The sequence below is a fragment of the Danio aesculapii genome, unplaced genomic scaffold, assembly GCF_903798145.1.
Source record: "Danio aesculapii unplaced genomic scaffold, fDanAes4.1, whole genome shotgun sequence".
NCBI classification, from domain to species: domain Eukaryota; kingdom Metazoa; phylum Chordata; class Actinopteri; order Cypriniformes; family Danionidae; genus Danio; species Danio aesculapii.
Genome location: NW_026613720.1, coordinates 31,716 through 49,408, shown reverse-complemented (window position 1 = coordinate 49,408; position 17,693 = coordinate 31,716). Strand labels below are relative to the sequence as shown.

The window sequence follows — 17,693 nt, the reverse complement described above, 5'->3', positions numbered from 1 at the left end:
ATTTTTTTAAATCCAATTAAAAATGTTCAGTAATTTACATTAGCGTTAAACATCAAATCCGGCTAATAGAAAAGTTAATTAACATTTATACGCAAGTATTTACGTACATGATGCATCTTTTTTGTTAGTGCTTCTCACTACTATTCTTAGTGAGAACGGCATCGACTGAAACTCTGTTGTACACCACACCTACCAAAAGGGTACTATTGGGAGTGGAGAGACAGACTGGATGAAGATGACATGTAGTGTACTGCGTACTGAACCATACCATTCAATGAAAACTAGACACAAAACAGAAACACAAAGCAGTGACACTCAAATAATTCGTTTTTTGTACCAGAACTTGTCTCTACTGTTTTCTTTGAAGGTTTCTGTTGAGAGACAACTTTGTCTTTCTCTCCCTTCTTTTCTCTTTTCTTGTCATCTTCTTCATGACTATCCTTTGCCTTTGGAGCAGCTGAAAACATAAGAAAATATATTTCTTCATTTTATTAGAGACTTGATAACAACAACAAAAAAATATTCATTTTATGAAGGGACCTTTTTTAAGTCTCTGCCAGTTTAAAAACACTGATGACAGCAAGAATTCAACAAAAAGTCCCAGATTAAAAAGAATGGTTTTAATTTTATAGAAAAGCTGCATTAGGAGCACTTTAAATTCCCAAAAGCATTAAAAGTAAATATAATTAATTTGAAGCACTTACGAGGAGAGTGAGAATGTGAGTGTGAATGTCCTCCCTTCAAAAGGCGAACAAATTTCTCAACCACTAGAAAGGCAACAATGCCACCTAGCACCCACAGACCAACAGACATCATGTGACCATGGGCGGCACCTGTGACAGAATTTGGAAATGTACAATGAGCAAAAAAGTTAAGACAGTCTATCAATTAATTATAATCTTCTTTCCCATTTGGCCTGATTATATAATCTATAGTAAAAATAAAATTGACCAATGACATACCATGGGAGTGACCATGTGACTCTTCACTACCATGTAAGTAGCCATGTGACTCCTCGCTGTGTGGCTGACTGTGATGAGAATGAGGTTCTGTGTTGAAAATAAGGCTGGTTATTTGGATTGTATATGTCATAGCTCCACCATCTGGCTTCAAAAACACTCATTCAAAAGCATCTTTCTAACTACTTGGGATAAAACCTACACAAGCATAACAAAATGATCTTTCCAGTAGGCTAATATATCTGTGTACTCTGGTACAGATGGCTAGGGAAACTAAAGTCAAAGGGTACTGTCAAAATAAAATAAAAGCAAATTTTCTGCGATATGAGATACATTTAAAAGGGATAGCGAAAATCCAGTCTTATTTTCCCCGCTTTTCACAAACTTGTTTGAGTTTCTTTCTTTCTTTCTTTCGAACACAAAAAGAACTTTTTGGAAACTGATACCATCGACTCCCATAGCATTTGTTTTTCCTACTATGGACGTCAATGGTTACCAGTTTGCATCATTACTCAACAATATCTTTTTTGTGTTCAACAGAAAAAAGAAACTCGTAAAAGTGTGTTAGCACTTGATTAATTTTGAATAACCTATCCCTTTATGGTTTCGGCCTAAGGTTGGCTCAATCCCAATTCTATTTTTTTTACCCCTACCCCTTGAGTGTCAAGGGGAAGGGCTTCAACTTTTACCCCTTAGAAATGGGACAGTACTACAACACCTGCACAAGTCATCATATGTCATCGCGATCTTATATTTATGAGATCGATGATAGCGACTGCTGTAGTTATACAAATTTTACACCATGGCCATATTTATCTATGCGAAAACTACATTAACATTATACCAGACACTGTAACAGATGGAAAGTTGTCGAAACACTATACAGGAGTTATTATAGATAACAAAATTTAGCGAGATTTTATCTTTTTTGTGTGTGACAGTAAAACACAAACACGATTATAAATGTATTAAAACATATGCTTGTTTGTTGTAAAACTTCATAATAATGACAAAAATACTAAATTGTGCATAAGTGCGTAAAAGCGTGTTAGCACTTAATCATTTTTAAATTTTAATTCAATTTAAATTTATCTTGATTTGTATAGAACTTTTACAATGTAGATTGTGTCAAAGCAGCTTCAAATAGAAGATTACAGTAAATTAAAACAGTGTCAGTTCAGTTTTCAGAGTTTAAGTTCAGTTCAGTTTAGTGTGTGAATAAACTATCCCTTTATGGTTTTGGCCTCAGGTTGGGCCAATCCCAATTCTATTTTTTATCCCTACCCCTTGAAAGTGTCAAGGTGAAGGGCTTCAAATTTTACCCCTAAAAAAATGGAACAGCACTACAACACCTGCGCACATCATCATACGTCATTGCGAGCTCCTACTTCTCATGAGATTGACGATGGCGACAGCGGTAGTTATTCCAGTTGCGTTATATTTTGGTATTTTTGTTCAGGAAATAACTAAAGGCAAACGATATCATGTTATCATAACAATATAATGTGGCAAATAAGTATGTCATCGATGTGTTTGCGGAGGTTTGCTCGGCGCCGCATTTGATTTGCGTTGAATATGAAACACTTTAAAGAGATTTTGTATGAAACAGGTACGCCTGTACAGACATCTTTATGATCCATCCATGTGTGATTTATAGGGATAACCAGATGGACAATATTCTTGGCTAGAAATTGCAACAGTAGTGGGAAAGGAAGAAAGTTTTTGTAAAAGTTTAGTAAACTTGAGGGATAAGTTTGTTAAAATCAAATAAAAAAAGGCTGTGACAAAAGTGGAGACACGGGTGGTTTTAATACCCAATTACAGAGTATGTTTTTCCCCCATTCATTGGTTTTACACTGATGTATATATTACAATTTTGAATTTAAAACAATTTCATATTTCCAAAATTAAAATGTCACAAATAATTTCTTCGATAACCGGAATTTTTTTTTTTAACCTGTCGCTTTACAATATACTAATGCCCTTTTTTTCTAGGCTTTATTGGTGATAATTGTCAGGAATGTCGGACCATTATTGCCTTTTTAGCTTATCAGTAGCGGACAAACTAGCCAAACAGTAATGTGTGGATTTTTGAGTCTGATAAATTTTAAAAAGTCTTTAGTTTTTAGATTTTTAGTAAGTGTACTTTTTTTTTGCTTTTATTCTTGCCATAAAAAAATTATATATATATATATATATATATATATATATATATATATATATATATATATATATATATATATATATATATATATATATATATATATATATATATATATATATATATATATATATATATATATATATATATATACACACTTGTAGAGTAAGCCATGCTCTGTTATCATTAATATTTTAATCAACTTTAAAAGGTGGAACTGTCAGAGATATGAACAAAAGCAAGTGATACATCAAAGTTTTAATTTAAAAAAATCTTGAATGGTTATACAAATCTTTAAAATAATTCAGAAATAATTCAGTCGTTTCAGAAATTCCCTACTTCTCTGTTTATCTCTCTGACTTTACGGTGGGTTTCGTTTGACGGCCCCTGTCGTTTTAAAGAATATCACAATGGAGAATGAGTCAAACATAAAAGCCTCGTCTGTTTCGTGAGGTGCATGTGCAGTCAGCAGAGGTCCACGACAAAATTTTGGACACCTACCCCTTCACGTGAACACGCAAAATGAGGGGTGGAGGTAAGGGGAAGGCATAAGGGGTAGAATTGGAATTGGCCAGATTATGTGAGACAAGGTGTTATTGTGGATTAAACTAGTCTAGTCACTTACCCAGTGCATGAGGAATGAGGTGAAGGAATGCATCTCCAAGCAAACCACCAGATGCGAAACTCAAGAGCACTTTAAGTAGGTTCTGGTGCTGGTCAGTGTTTGACTGGACTGGAATGAGGAAGAGTATAAGGAAGGGTGCAGCACTAATGAGCAGGGTGGCTCCAATTGCCTAGAAGAAAAAAAAAAAAAAAAGTTGTTTCTTAAAGCCATGGTTGTGATCTAGACATCCACAGTTCTTCTTTAGACCAATTAAACATGGCACTCATTTTCAACACAATCTTATTTCAATAAAATGTTTTTTGGAACATGTTTGTCAATGTTAAAGCAATCTATAAATCAGGCTAGACTGACATTCTTAACAGCAGATTATTTTCCTCCATTTTAAATCATTTAGCAGTTTATAATCTTGCATGAGCCATATAAAATAACTTTCAAAACATCACATCTAATTAAATTTCAAACTATTAAAAACCGACATATTATGATAGATGATTTAAAAAATTAATGTAAATCATTTGTAAACCTTTTTTTTTTTGCTCCAAGTGTCTGCCCTTAACTACTTTGTTGTGTTTACTACAGGTTATACCACTGTACAACAGTGTTGTATGATTATTTGTTTATTAATAAAGGATAATAAAACACTGTTTAACTTTTTAATTATGAGCCAATTAAACAATTATTTGTTAACTTACAAAACTACCAAACACAAATTTTTTAATTAAGTCAAGGGTTTTAAACGGGAATAAAAACATGATCCTATTAATAAATTCAAAAGAATCAACTACTACTATAAATTGAGTATTTGTATTGTTTTATTGTTTATGTGGTACAATACATGAATTAAAAATGTGTTAAGACTGGTTAGAGTTAAGATTATAGTATACAAAATAAAAAAGGATACATTATAGAAGTCTCCACACATGAGCTCATAAAAGTATTTTTAAAAGTATACATTTTATTAATGTAAAACACAATTAATAAACCATATATTGTTCATAACTAACAAAATGATGGTACGTTAGAAGTACCTTATTACTGTAGTGTTAATGTAAAGTTTTGGCTGGAATTAGATATATATTTGCAATATGCATGTATTGTGCATATACTGTGCATTTACATGTATTGTGCATAAACTGTGCATATACATTATTAAAAGTACTATTGGTGTAAAGCATACAATTCATAAACTATGAAATAATTATGAACTAACAGGTACCAAATGTAAAAACAAAAACACTTTACTGTGGACATACTGTATCAAATGATTCATAATAACCCCAGTGGCAATCTATTAATCTGCACTCAACCATCAGCATGTTTCACCTGCATCCAGAGCTCCACCATGTTCCGTTTTCCTGCTTCCACAACTTTCTTCGATTTCTCAGCTCCATGATTGTGTGCGTGTCCATGCTTGTGTGCATGTCCATGATCATGAATGTGTCCATGACTGTGTGCATGCCCGTGATCGTGAATGTGTGCATGATCGTGTGTGTGCCCATGTTCGTGTGCGTGATGCTCTTCTTCAGCATGAGGCAGATTAGCCTCAGCACTCCATTTGCTTGCCCCGTGGTGCATCTTCGCTCCACCATGGGAGTGACCATGGCAACCACCATCACCATGTCCATGATGATGGTGGGAGTGAGCGCGTGTCTGCTGGGACATTAAGATCCCAACAGCAATCAGCAATAGTGATTTGCTGAATGTCTTCATTACGCCTAAACAGAAAAAAAAACAATGTTTTTGAACACACAAGCTACACTGAAAGATCAGTTGCATCACGATTAATTCACTTTTTATTGCAAGTAGTTATTTGTTCTTGGTAGTTATATGACATTCTTTAGGTTACAACTGACAGCTCAGAAAGAAAGTAAGCAACCAATATTTAGGTGCTGGAACTGGTAATCATTCCTTTTAATGTTGGAGTATGATTATGCATTCCTTAGCCTTGACTAGTTCTACATGTCAACATATTAGAGCATGCAGCATTTAAGTAAACGGGTTGAATGTTTAGTATTTTGATTAATAATTAAACAACCCAGTGATCAAATCAATCCTAAAACTTATAATTGGATTTTCTCACTTGTAAACAATAAAACATAGACCTCAAACTCGATTCCTGGACAGCCGCAGCTCTGCACAGTTCAGATCCAACCTTAATCAAACACAGCTGATCCAACTAATGAATGTTCAAGGCTAGCAGAGATTATTAAGCAGGTCTGAGTTGAAAGTAGTTGGAGCTAAACTGTGCAGAGCTGTGGCCCTCCAGGAATTCAATTTGAGACCATTGCACTAAAACAAGCATATTCCTTGGATCAGTTTTGAAATGATTTAGTTGTGATGTATATGATCAAAAGCCTCTAACGTTATACACATAAAACTAACTTCAATGTTATAACTATGATGATACATATAAGAATAAGTTAAATGTAAACTACTTAAACACTAGTGTAAGATTAAAAAAAAATACAGCAGCTGACATACTGCCTGAAACTGTACAATTGACTTTGAGTTAGTAAAACTTGTGTACTTTTAGGGAAGAGTTTATTGCAGAAGACAGTAACGTTCGTTTCCTGAAATCACACCAGCCAGCCACTATGACGACGATTACGTTCCTACAGTTAGCTCCGCTTTGCAACAGGATGCTAACAGTAGGAAGGGATCCCACAGGGAAAGGGATTTTAATTAACGTTAATGCATTTGCAAGAAGATTATACTTTCTGTTAAGCGTTTAAAAGCAGTTCCCATTCATATATATATATATATATATATATATATATATATATATATATATATATATATATATATATAAATAAATCAGCAGATCACAACGAGGATAGCCATGACGTATTAAGCATCTTGTCCAAGTGATTTAATTTATATTCTGATATTCTCAGCTTTTCCAAAACAATTGGATTTTGGAGCATCAACGAAATTTACACCGGATAAACGATCATGTTCATTAAAGATAACAAAAGCATCTGTTGATGATGCATCGACTCAGTTCAAACGTTAGAGAAAGATGAACTAAGATACAGACCTCATCACTGTGAATCTGTGCTTTCACAAGGAACAACAGTAATCTGCAGCCTCAACAAACAATTATTAAAACTACTTGAAGTGATCAGACCAGCGACAGCAAGGTTACAGTAAACAAACGATCAGTCTTACAAAGCTCCATGCTCATCGTGTAAATACCTGCTGGTGCTGCCGTAAAAGCCAAAGCACGCGCCCGTACCGTGCAATGAATCAGTCAGCAGTCTGCTAACCTATCCACGTCCAGCAACAGTATAAACTGCGAAAACTAATATTGCTTATTCTGGTAAAAAAAAAACTAAAGCAGTGAGATGCTGCTCACACTCAAACCGACGTGGCATTCATTCAACGCATTTGATTCCCGCGATACTTTAGAGGTGTGTGTTCGAAAAGATACAAAACAACGAAATAACGCGAGATTACAGTCACGTCAAGCCGGATGCGAAAAGTGTTCCTCACTCAAATCTGAACCATTTAAAAAAATACTTATTATCTGTATTATTTTACACGTATTAGTCTTAGTTGTTGGCTACATGAGTAGACGGATAAGTCTAATGTAATAATCTGAATATTCCGATACTAAACGCAATACAATCACCAGAGACACGTTTTATGTACTTTTCCTCTTTGTTCGTGTGCAGGGGACGCAAGGGGACTTGCACAACACAAACTTCTAAGTGCAGGTCAAATTTGAAAGAATTTTCCATGTAAAAGTATTTCACAATTACTTATTATATTTAATGTCATTTAATTACTGTCTTGATTTTACTTGGTTTCGTTATATATTTAATCTGCGAGTTTTGAAAACATGAGTTGTAATTAAAGAGTCCTGAAACAATGACCTTAAATCTTGTCATTATGACTCTATATGCCACAACATTGTAATTGGCTTTTTGTTTAGTTTAATGTAAATGCTCTCTTAGCTTTCTGATAATTGTGCCACTTTATGTCACATTGGCCTTATTGTTTCACATGTGTGAATTACATTTTAAGTTTTGACTACTTTTTCCTTAAAACCTAGTCTCATATGTGTCTATATTTATTAATGCAAAAAAAAAAATGTAGGATCTGAGATGTTTTGGAAAAAAGGAAGAGCAGAACAAAGCTGAAAATCTTTTTTTGACTTTCTCAGTTTATATACATATGGGATCAGAATTAAAACCCCCTGGCCCTAATTAATTTCACTCGTTTAGTTTTGTTTCATAATTACACAATATATCTTTTACCCTAATTACTACCTTATTTACCCTAAAATGGAAGTGAAATGTGACAACATGCCCCGCTGGTTGGGGCACGCTGTAGCGTGTCATTTGACAGATTAAAATGTTGACTAATTTAATAAAAAATTAATTAATTACAAAACGCCTCAGAGTGGCTTAATAATACTTAGTTCTGATGACTATACAGGACATGGGAGCTGTTTAACTCCACTTTCATGTTCATCAAACCACTCTGTCACCAATCTGAGAGAGGTCTGGATGTAGATTTGGTACAGTTACAAGGTGAGCTGCATCCAGTGCTTTTATTGTGCACACCTAACCCCACCCCTCACAGTGACACCACTAGCTCCATTGAGTGCATTGTGTCTGACATTGCATTTCTAAACTATGCAGTGTCAGTTTGCAAATCCAAGTCTGCATCCACTATTACCCAGTCTTGCTGTGTGTATTGGTGCCTTATCATCCTGATCCATGGCACTGCCTTCAGGAAACAATGTTGGAATCATTGAGTGCACATGGTCCTCAAAAATGATTTAGTAGATCTTGGCAGTGACGTGCCCATATAGCAGAAGTATTGGGCCCAGGGCAATGCCATAATATTGCAGCCCAAACCATCATTGATCCACCCCCTATTAGGGGACTCTGTCACTTTGGTCTTATTTATTCTTGTTTTAGTGGCAGATTCCAGACACTAGTCGTGTCTTTTCATAAATTATGTGCTCAGTTCACGTTTATTTCTCCTGTCTTTTTCTGTGTCTTTGTTTTTGTAATGAGCGTGGTCTCGGCTGCACTCTGGCCACCCATGCTCTCCTTTTATTCTCAGCCCTTCAGTCGAGTTGATTTCTGTTGGCGCAGTAATCAAAACATGAATGCTTCATTTTTGAGCATACTTTCACTTATGGTGTCCTTAGGTCTTGCATTTAGTCTTGTGTCTTGTGTTGGCATTGTGTGAAGCACATGGCTGATGTTTTCATGTGGCTGCATGCTTTAGTGTTCTGTAGTTTATTCTGTTCACCTGTTTCTTCATAGCTCCCGCATGTCTTCTGTCCTGTGCCAGTTTGTCATTTGTTACCATCATTCTCTCCTGTCATGTTCTAACCTTGTCTTGTTTTGCTCTTCTCAGCCAGTCCAGCCCAGGCAATTTTGTTTTGTTAATGTTCCCCCCTCAGTAGTTTCTGTTGCCTTTTTTGTTTTATTTTATTATTATTGATAAATACCCATTTTGCTACACTTCCTTCCTCATCCTTCCCATGCCCAAACCTTGACACCCCCACACTTCTTTGGGGCTTCTCCACACCTTAACTCTCCCAGATTTAGGAAAGACAGTGAGGGTGGACTCATCAGAGAACAATGCATGTTTCACATTGTCCACAACCCATAATTTCCACTGTAGGCACCATTGAAACTGATGTTTAGCATTGGCATGAGTAACCAAAGGTTTGGGTATAGCAGCCCAGCCATGTATATTGCTATTACTCTGCTTATTAAACCTTCATATTCTGCTCTTACTGGTGAAATTTGCAATCAATGAAGATTGGCCACCAGACTGGTCAAATTTATATATATTAAACTAAAAGTTTTGATTGTAAAATATTACCTTTAAAATAATAATAATACTGCAGTGCCTGTGAAATGTAGTCAGTGAATCCTTAAAGAAGATCTAAATCTAAAAAAGGGAGGAAATCAGATTATTTCAAATAAACACTAAATACTGAAATTGACTTCAGCCAGAAATGTACTTTTGCTATTATTAAATTCACGGAAAACTTCCAAAGGTTTTGTCTTGCTAGTATGTGTGGAATTTTTGAATGAATGTGTTACAACTAAGCCTGCATTAGTTATTAGGATGCTTCTGTTTCAGTAATGTCTATATACATATGAGCCATAACATGCTACAAGCTCATGTTAGATGTATGAGAGTGATCTCAGCAGAATTGTGAACAGAGGCAGTGAGTTCGGGCATGTATTCATGCCAAAGTCAACCGACACGTAAGTAAACCTAAAGTCCAATCAATCATCCTGGTGTCCTGTCTGGCTGTTTTTTTTTTTTAAAGGTTTTCTTCTTCAAGTTCAGACCTCCACATTGGCCTTCTCTCCTCTGACCCTAGAGCCATAGACAGGAGACACCATTGTTTTCATGCTAATCAGAGCGTCAACTGAAAATCACTCGATTCGATTACGGCCATCTGCATATTGAACATCTGCCCCTCAAATATGGCCAGCCGTCCTCTTCTCCCCCAGACCTTGTGCACAGCCCCCAATGACCCTCCAGCTGCCCTCGACCTGTTCACCCATTCCCCCCTTCAAACTACCATCGAGATATAGCACCAGAGTTCAAGGTAATCTTCTCAGTCTGTGTGTGCTTATAATCAAATGCATCTCTCTATTTCAGATCTCACAGATTACATTTCCAGCATGGCCACCTATGTTAAACCTGCAAACCAATCCAGGTAATGTTTTTTTTGTTTTAGTTTTAATTCTCCTTATAACAGGGCGGCGTGGCGGCGCAGTGGGTAGAATTGTTGCCTCACAGCAAGAAGGTCGCTGGTTTGAGCCTCGGCTGGGTCAGTTGGCATTTCTGTGTGGAGTTTGCATGTTCTCTCTTTGTTCGCGTGGGTTTCCTTCGGGTGCTCCAGTTTCCCCCACTAGTCCAAAGACATGCGCTGTAGGTGAATTGGATAAGTTCAATTGTCCGTAGTGTATGTGTGTGAATGAGAGTGTTTGGGTGTTTCCCAGTGATGGGTTGCAGCTGAAAGGGCATCCGCTGTTGAAAATATGTGATGGATAAGTTGGCGGTTCATTCCGCTGTGGTGACCCCTAATTAATAAGGGACTAAACCAAAAATAAAATAAATAAATAAATGCTTTTTATAACAGGCAATGTAACAGCCTGTATAACTTTTATGCGTAGATCTTTAAGGCTTTCCACACTGTGCTTAACCCCTGTGATATCATCATTTTACATCTGTAATTTGAATGTGTTGTTATAGTTTTTACCTGGGGTTCTGAAACTCAGAAGCAGGGCTAGCATCATATTTGTGGTGTTGCATACTTTGCTCCTTATTTTCATTTATTTGTACTTTTGTCTTTGTTTTTTTTTTTTTTTTTTTTTTTGCCTTTGCTTATCTCGTGAGCCTTAAAACAACTAAGGACCTGCTCTGGGTCATTTTTAGGACTGGAAAGATGCAGATGGTATTCCTCCAATCAGCGGCAAAAACACTTTTCAATTTGCAGCAGATAGTAGAATGTTTAAGCAAAAGCTCCACAATTACAATGCAAAATAACTCAAATGTATAGTAAAAAAAACTTTTAAATAATTTTTAAATAGCTTATAAATGTATAAAACTGTCTGTAGCGCAGTCCTGACTTAGAGGTGATAAAGATAGTCACCGGCAAGATGAACATGATTTCATATTTAATCAAGTGGTATCAGAAACGCACAAACACAAGGGGAACATGCAAACTCCACACAGAAATGCCAACTGGCCCAGCTGGGATCCTTTTTCAACTGACACGGTGGCTCAGTATTTAGCTCTATTGCCTCAAGAAGGTCGCTGGTTCGAGTTCCTGCTGGGCCAGTTGGCATTTCTGTGTGGAGTTTGCATATTCCCCTCGTGTTTGCGCGGGTTTCCTCCAGGTGCTCCGGTTACCCCCAGTCATAGGCGGAGCGTGTGTAAGGCTGGGGAAGGCTTAGCCTCCCCCTGGCCAGAGACCACGGAGATAGCAGCAAAGAAAAAATGCATTGAAAACATGTAACAGGTGTAAGGCGTAATATGAATGTAATTTAATGTTGATGATTAACACAACACTTTAGCTGTTGTAAGTTTGTCAATCAAATTTAAAGTTCATGGGCAATACCCAAAGAGTCCAGCAGGGGGCGCACGGTGATCCAACTCGCCAGTCAATCACGGGTGAAGAAGAAAACTAAGGGCAATACTAAGTGTCTCCAGCAGGGGGCGCACGGTGGTCCAACTCGCCAGTCAATCACAGGCGAAGAAGAAAAACTAAGGACAATACTAAATGCCTCCAGCAGGGGGCGCACGGTGGTCCAACTTGATGGTCAAGGAGATAGCAGCAGCCGAACTACGAGAACCCAGGTGGGATGTAAGATGACCAGAGGGGGAGCGAGGAGATTGCTGGTGGGCGGAATAGAGGGGCTGAAGCGGGAAATGAGGAGGGATGCGTCTGCCACACCTAATAGCAGCAGGAGCGATCTGACAAAAGAAAAAAAAAGAAAAGGTCCAAACCAAACAAATCAAACTGGCACTGGAGTCTAAGTGACAACGAGACTGGACAGGACACGATCTAAGAGACCACAGCTTGAGAAGAACATACAACGATCAGGTACAAGACAATGAGAGTGAGAAGAATAAATAGGGAGACTAATAAGGATAAGACTAGAGACAGGTGGGAATAATGAAATGATTTTGAATGATCTGAGTAGATTGACGAGTGGGTGGGGTGAAGCGGCGGAGCACATGGCGAGCTGTCAAAACAATGCCATGTGCACCGAGAAAAACAAACACAAATTACTGTGACAACAACATGCAGGTGACAGACCATGACAGTACCCCCCCCCCCCCTAAGAGCGCCACCTGGCGCCTCAGGGGAGAGGCTTACCCAGTCGCCGGTGAAGGTCCACGACCAACGCCCGATCCAGAACATGCCGGGCCGGAATCCAACTCCTCTCCTCAGGACCATAACCCTCCCAGTCCACCAAATACTGGAAACCCCGGCCCCGACGTCTGACATCCAATAATCTCCTGACAGTGTATGCAGGAGAGCCATCCACTAGGCGGGGGGGGAGGAGGGGCAGGGGAGGAGATAATGGGGTTAAGATTGGATCTAAACACAGGTTTAACCCTGGATACATGAAAAACAGGGTGTACCCGACCAAGTGTGTGAGGTAACTTGAGCCTAACCGCCACCGGACTCAGGACCTTGGTGATACAGTATGGACCAATGAACCTGGGTGCCAATTTACGTGAGGCCACACTGAGAGGCAAGTCCTTGGTGGATAACCATACTTTCTGACCACACACATATTGAGGTGGGAGAGTGCGATGACGGTCAGCTGCTGCTTTGGTTCGTCTAGAAGTCCAGGCCAAGACCTCCTCAGCCCTCATCCAGGTGCGACGGCACCGTCGGACAAAGGCCAAGGCAGACGGAATTGCAGCATCGGGCTCCTGTGAAGGAAACAAAGGAGGTTGATAACCCATAGAGCAGAGGAAGGGGGACATACCTGTAGATGTTACCGGCAGGGAATTGTGGGCATATTCCACCCATGAGAGCTGTTGGCTCCAGGAACTAGGATTCTGGGAGGTCAGACAGCGGAGGGCTCTTTCGAGATCCTGGTTGGCTCGCTCACACTGCCCGTTGGTCTGAGGATGAAAACCTGAAGACAGACTCGTTGAGGCCCCGATCTGCCTACAGAATTCTTTCCAAAACCGGGAAACAAACTGTGGTCCCCTATCAGAAACCACGTCCACCGGAAGACCATGAATCCGGAAGACATGATCAACCATAGCTTGAGCAGTTTCCTTGGCTGAGGGAAGTTTGGGTAAGGGAATAAAATGGGCCGCCTTAGAAAAACGGTCCACTACAGTCATGATGACTGTGTTTCCTCTAGAGGGGGGAGGCCAAAAACAAAGTCCAGGGCCAGGTGTGACCAAGGACGGGAGGGGATGGGCAAGGGCTGGAGCAGGCCAACAGGTGCCTTGTTAGATGTCTTGTTCTGGGCACATATCGAGCAAGCCAACACAAACTGCCTGACGATTCATGACCCCACTGGATTCCTGGATTCATGACCCCACTGGAGAACCTCAGGACGCAGCGCTGCCGGCACAAACAACCGACCCTCCGGACACCCCTCTGGTACCTCAATCCCTCGACCGGCTCTTATTACCTGCTGCTCAATGTCCTAGGAGAGGGATCCAACCACCACTCCCTCAGGGAGGACGGGCTCAACAGAGGTCTCCCCACTGGGGGTCTCAAACAGCCGAGATAGGGCATCAGGTTTGATATTCTTGGATGCTGGCCGGTATGAGAGGACGAAGTTGAACCGACCAAAGAAGAGTGCCCAGCGGGCCTGGCGTGCGCTCAACCTCTTGGCCGAACGGACATACTCTAGGTTCTTATGGTCCATCCAGATCAAGAAGGGGTGCGCTGCTCCCTCCAGCCAGTGACGCCACTCACCCAAAGCCAGCCTGACTGCCAACAGCTCCCTGTTACCAATGTCGTAATTACGTTCTGCTGGGCTCAGGCGATGAGAGAAAAAGGCGCAAGGATGCACTTTCCCATCTTTGGATGAGCGCTGAGACAGGACCGCGCCTACCCCAACATCAGAGGCATCTACCTCGACAATAAACTGTTGTTCAGGGTCTGGAATAGAAAGAACAGGAGCAGAGGTGAAACGGGACTTCAGGGCACCAAAGGCCTCCTGAGCTTGTGTATTCCACTTGAACAATACCTTGGTGGAGGTGAGAGCCGTTAAGGGTGCAGCAATCTGACTGAAGTTCCTGATGAAACGCCTATAAAAATTGGCGAAACCCAGGAAACGCTGCAGAGCCTTGCGGGTGTTGGGGACTGGCCATTTGGCAACGGCCCTTACCTTATCAGGATCAGCTCTGATTCCCTCAGCCGAGATGACGTACCCCAGGAACGTAACCGACCTAGCATGGAACTCGCACTTCTCCGCCTTAACAAAGAGTTGATTCTCTAGTAGCCGTTGAAGGACCTGACGCACATGCCGAGTGTGTTCCTGTAAGGAGGATGAGAAAATGAGAATATCATCCAGGTACACAAAGACAAACCTGTTTACCATGTCTCTCAGCACGTCGTTAACCAGGGCCTAGAAGACAGCTGGTGCATTTGTCAGGCCAAAGGGCAAGACCAGATATTCAAAGTGTCCCGTAGGGGTATTAAAGGCTGTCTTCCACTCATCTCCCTCACGAATGCGTGCCAAATGATAAGCGTTACGGAGGTCTAATTTGGTGAAGACCTGGGCTCTCTGCAACAACTCAAAAGCAGACGACATGAGAGGTAAGGGGTACCTGTTCTTTACCGTGATGTCGTTTAGACCTCTGTAATCAATACAGGGACGCAGGGAGCCATCCTTCTTTTTAACAAAGAAGAATCCCGCACCTGCAGGAGATGATGAGGGACGGATGAGACCGGTATTAAGTGACTCCTGAATATACCCATCCATAGCCTCTCTTTCTGAACCAGAAAGGGAATACAAGCCACCCTTGGGTGGAGAAGTGCCTGGGAGGAGGTCAATGGCATAGTCATATGGTTGATGAGGGGGAAGAGACCCAGCCCGAGACCTGCTGAAGACCTGACGAAGACCATGGTATTCAACCGGGACCTTGGTTAAATCGGCCGTCTCCTCCTGCAACACAGAACACAAAGAACCAGGAGACAAGGCAGAACCCAAACAATATGCAAGACAAGACTGACTCCAGGCCAACACAGAATCTCCGGACCAATCAACGTGAGGATTGTGCTGTACCAGCCAGGGATGCCCCAGAACTTCAGGGGAACCTGGCGAGTCAAAAAGGTACAGCTCAATAGCCTCACGATGATTGCCGGACACGACAAGACTTACACAGGGTGTGATGTGCGTGATGGTGGAGATGAGCTGGCCAGCTAACGACCAGACAGAGATGGGGGAAGGGAGAGGAACGGCAGGAATGCCCCACTTCTTGGCAGTGGTACGGTCTAGAAAATTACCCTCGGCCCCAGAATCAAGCAAGACAGAGGCGGAATTAACAGATCCTTCATATTGGATGGTGATGGGTAACAGGGTGCGAGAGCGGGGGGAATTTAGACAAGGGAAAGCGCCCACCAGAATCCCCCGGTTTACTGATGGGCCTTGGCTTTTAAAGGGCATTTGATGGCAAAATGCCCTGGTTTACCACAGTAGAGGCACAGGCCACGGGCAAGACGGTCTCTCTTCTCTTGATGTGTGAGGCGCATCCGCCCCATCTGCATGGGCTCATGTTCAGATGAGGGAGTAGAAGGACTGGCTTGTTGGAGGGGGATGTCGTTAACCCTCCAGGGGGAGCGAAGAGACTGCCATTGGCGGCGGCGGCGGAGACGCCCCTCCACACGGAGATCCAGGTTTATAAGGGTCTCAAGGTGATGGGGAAGCTCATGAGACGCGATCTCATCCTGGATCTCCCCATTCAGACACTCAAAAAATCTGGAACGTAGAGCCCCCTCGTTCCAATCACAGGAGGTGGCTAAAGTTCTGAACTGGATCGCAAAGTCTGTGACGAAGTGGCCTTCCTGGGATAGTCGTGCCAAGCAGGCAGCCGCCTCATCACCCTGTGCAGACCGGTCAAAGAGTCTAATCATCTCCTCCCTGAAGTCCTCGAAAAACTGGCAAAAGGGTGCCCTAGCATCCCAGACTGCAGTGCCCCACTCACGTGCTCTCCCAGTGAGCAGGGTCAGAACATATGCCACCCTGGATGCCTCTGTGGCATAACGGCTGGGCTGAAGGGCAAAAACTAGCGCACACTGTGATAGGAAGGCCCGGCAGGAGTTGGGGTCCCCATCATAGGGTGGGGGATTGTTTGCATGGGGCTCTGGCTCACGGTGGGGTGTAGTGGTGGAGGAAGAGGCCTGTCTGGGCGTTGTAGCGTGGTGCTGGAGCTCCTCAATTCGGGCATTGAGCTCAACCACCTGGGCAGTGAGCATCTCAACCTCTCTGGAGGTTGCGGTGAGCTGGGTGGCGCGCTGGCCTAAAAGTGCACCCTGTTGGGCGACTGCATTGCGCATCTGGTCCGAACCTGCTGATTCCATTTACTGACCTGATCGTTCTGTCACGGTTCTGTCAGGGGAAAAAACTCAGGAAGAATCAAGTGCAGGCAAAACAATTATTTATTACAAAGGTCTGCAGAGGGGATTAAATCAGACAAAAGATCTCAGCACAGGGTGCTGTAAATGCCAAAAAATAAGGCACCAAATCCTGGAAAAAATAAAACAAAAAAGTCTAACAGAGGAGGGTGCAGTGATCCGAAGTCACCAGTCAAAAGCTTAAGTGAAAGTTCATGGGCAATACCCAAAGAGTCCAGCAGGGGGCGCACGGTGGTCCAACTTGATGGTCAAGGAGATAGCAGCGGCCGAACTACGAGAACCCAGGTGGGATGTAAGATGACCAGAGGGGGAGCGAGGAGATTGCTGGTGGGCGGAATAGAGGGGCTGAAGCGGGAAATGAGGAGGGATGCGTCTGCCACACCTAATAGCAGCAGGAGCGATCTGACAAAAGAAAAAAAAAGAAAAGGTCCAAACCAAACAAATCAAACTGGCACTGGAGTCTAAGTGACAACGAGACTGGACAGGACACGATCTAAGAGACCACAGCGTGAGAAGAACATACAACGATCAGGTACAAGACAATGAGAGTGAGAAGAATAAATAGGGAGACTAATAAGGATAAGACTAGAGACAGGTGGGAATAACGAAATGATAATGATCTGAGTAGATTGACGAGTGGGTGGGGTGAAGCGGCGGAGCACATGGCGAGCTGTCAAAACAATGCCATGTGCACCGAGAAAAACAAACACAAATTACTGTGACAACAACATGCAGGTGACAGACCATGACATACCCTGGAGTTTGTTCACCCTCCACCTATGCCCACAGTCCAAAGATATGCGCTATAGGTGAATTGGATTAACTAAATGGGCCGTA

At 41.6% G+C, this 17,693-nt stretch overlaps 1 protein-coding gene across 1 annotated transcript; it reads right to left on the bottom strand.

The window, feature by feature from the left end:
• Positions 1-266: 266 nt before the first annotated feature.
• slc39a7 (solute carrier family 39 member 7) lies at positions 267-7,138 on the bottom strand. The gene is made up of 6 exons (XM_056452630.1): positions 6,941-7,138; positions 5,069-5,460; positions 3,746-3,914; positions 963-1,049; positions 705-833; positions 267-457 (listed from the first exon to the last, which is right to left on the bottom strand). Exons 2-6 carry the CDS (start codon positions 5,453-5,455, stop codon positions 282-284), a joined length of 948 nt encoding a protein of 315 aa, XP_056308605.1. The 5' UTR covers positions 5,456-5,460; positions 6,941-7,138; the 3' UTR covers positions 267-281.
• Between the last annotated feature and the right edge of the window lie 10,555 nt (positions 7,139-17,693).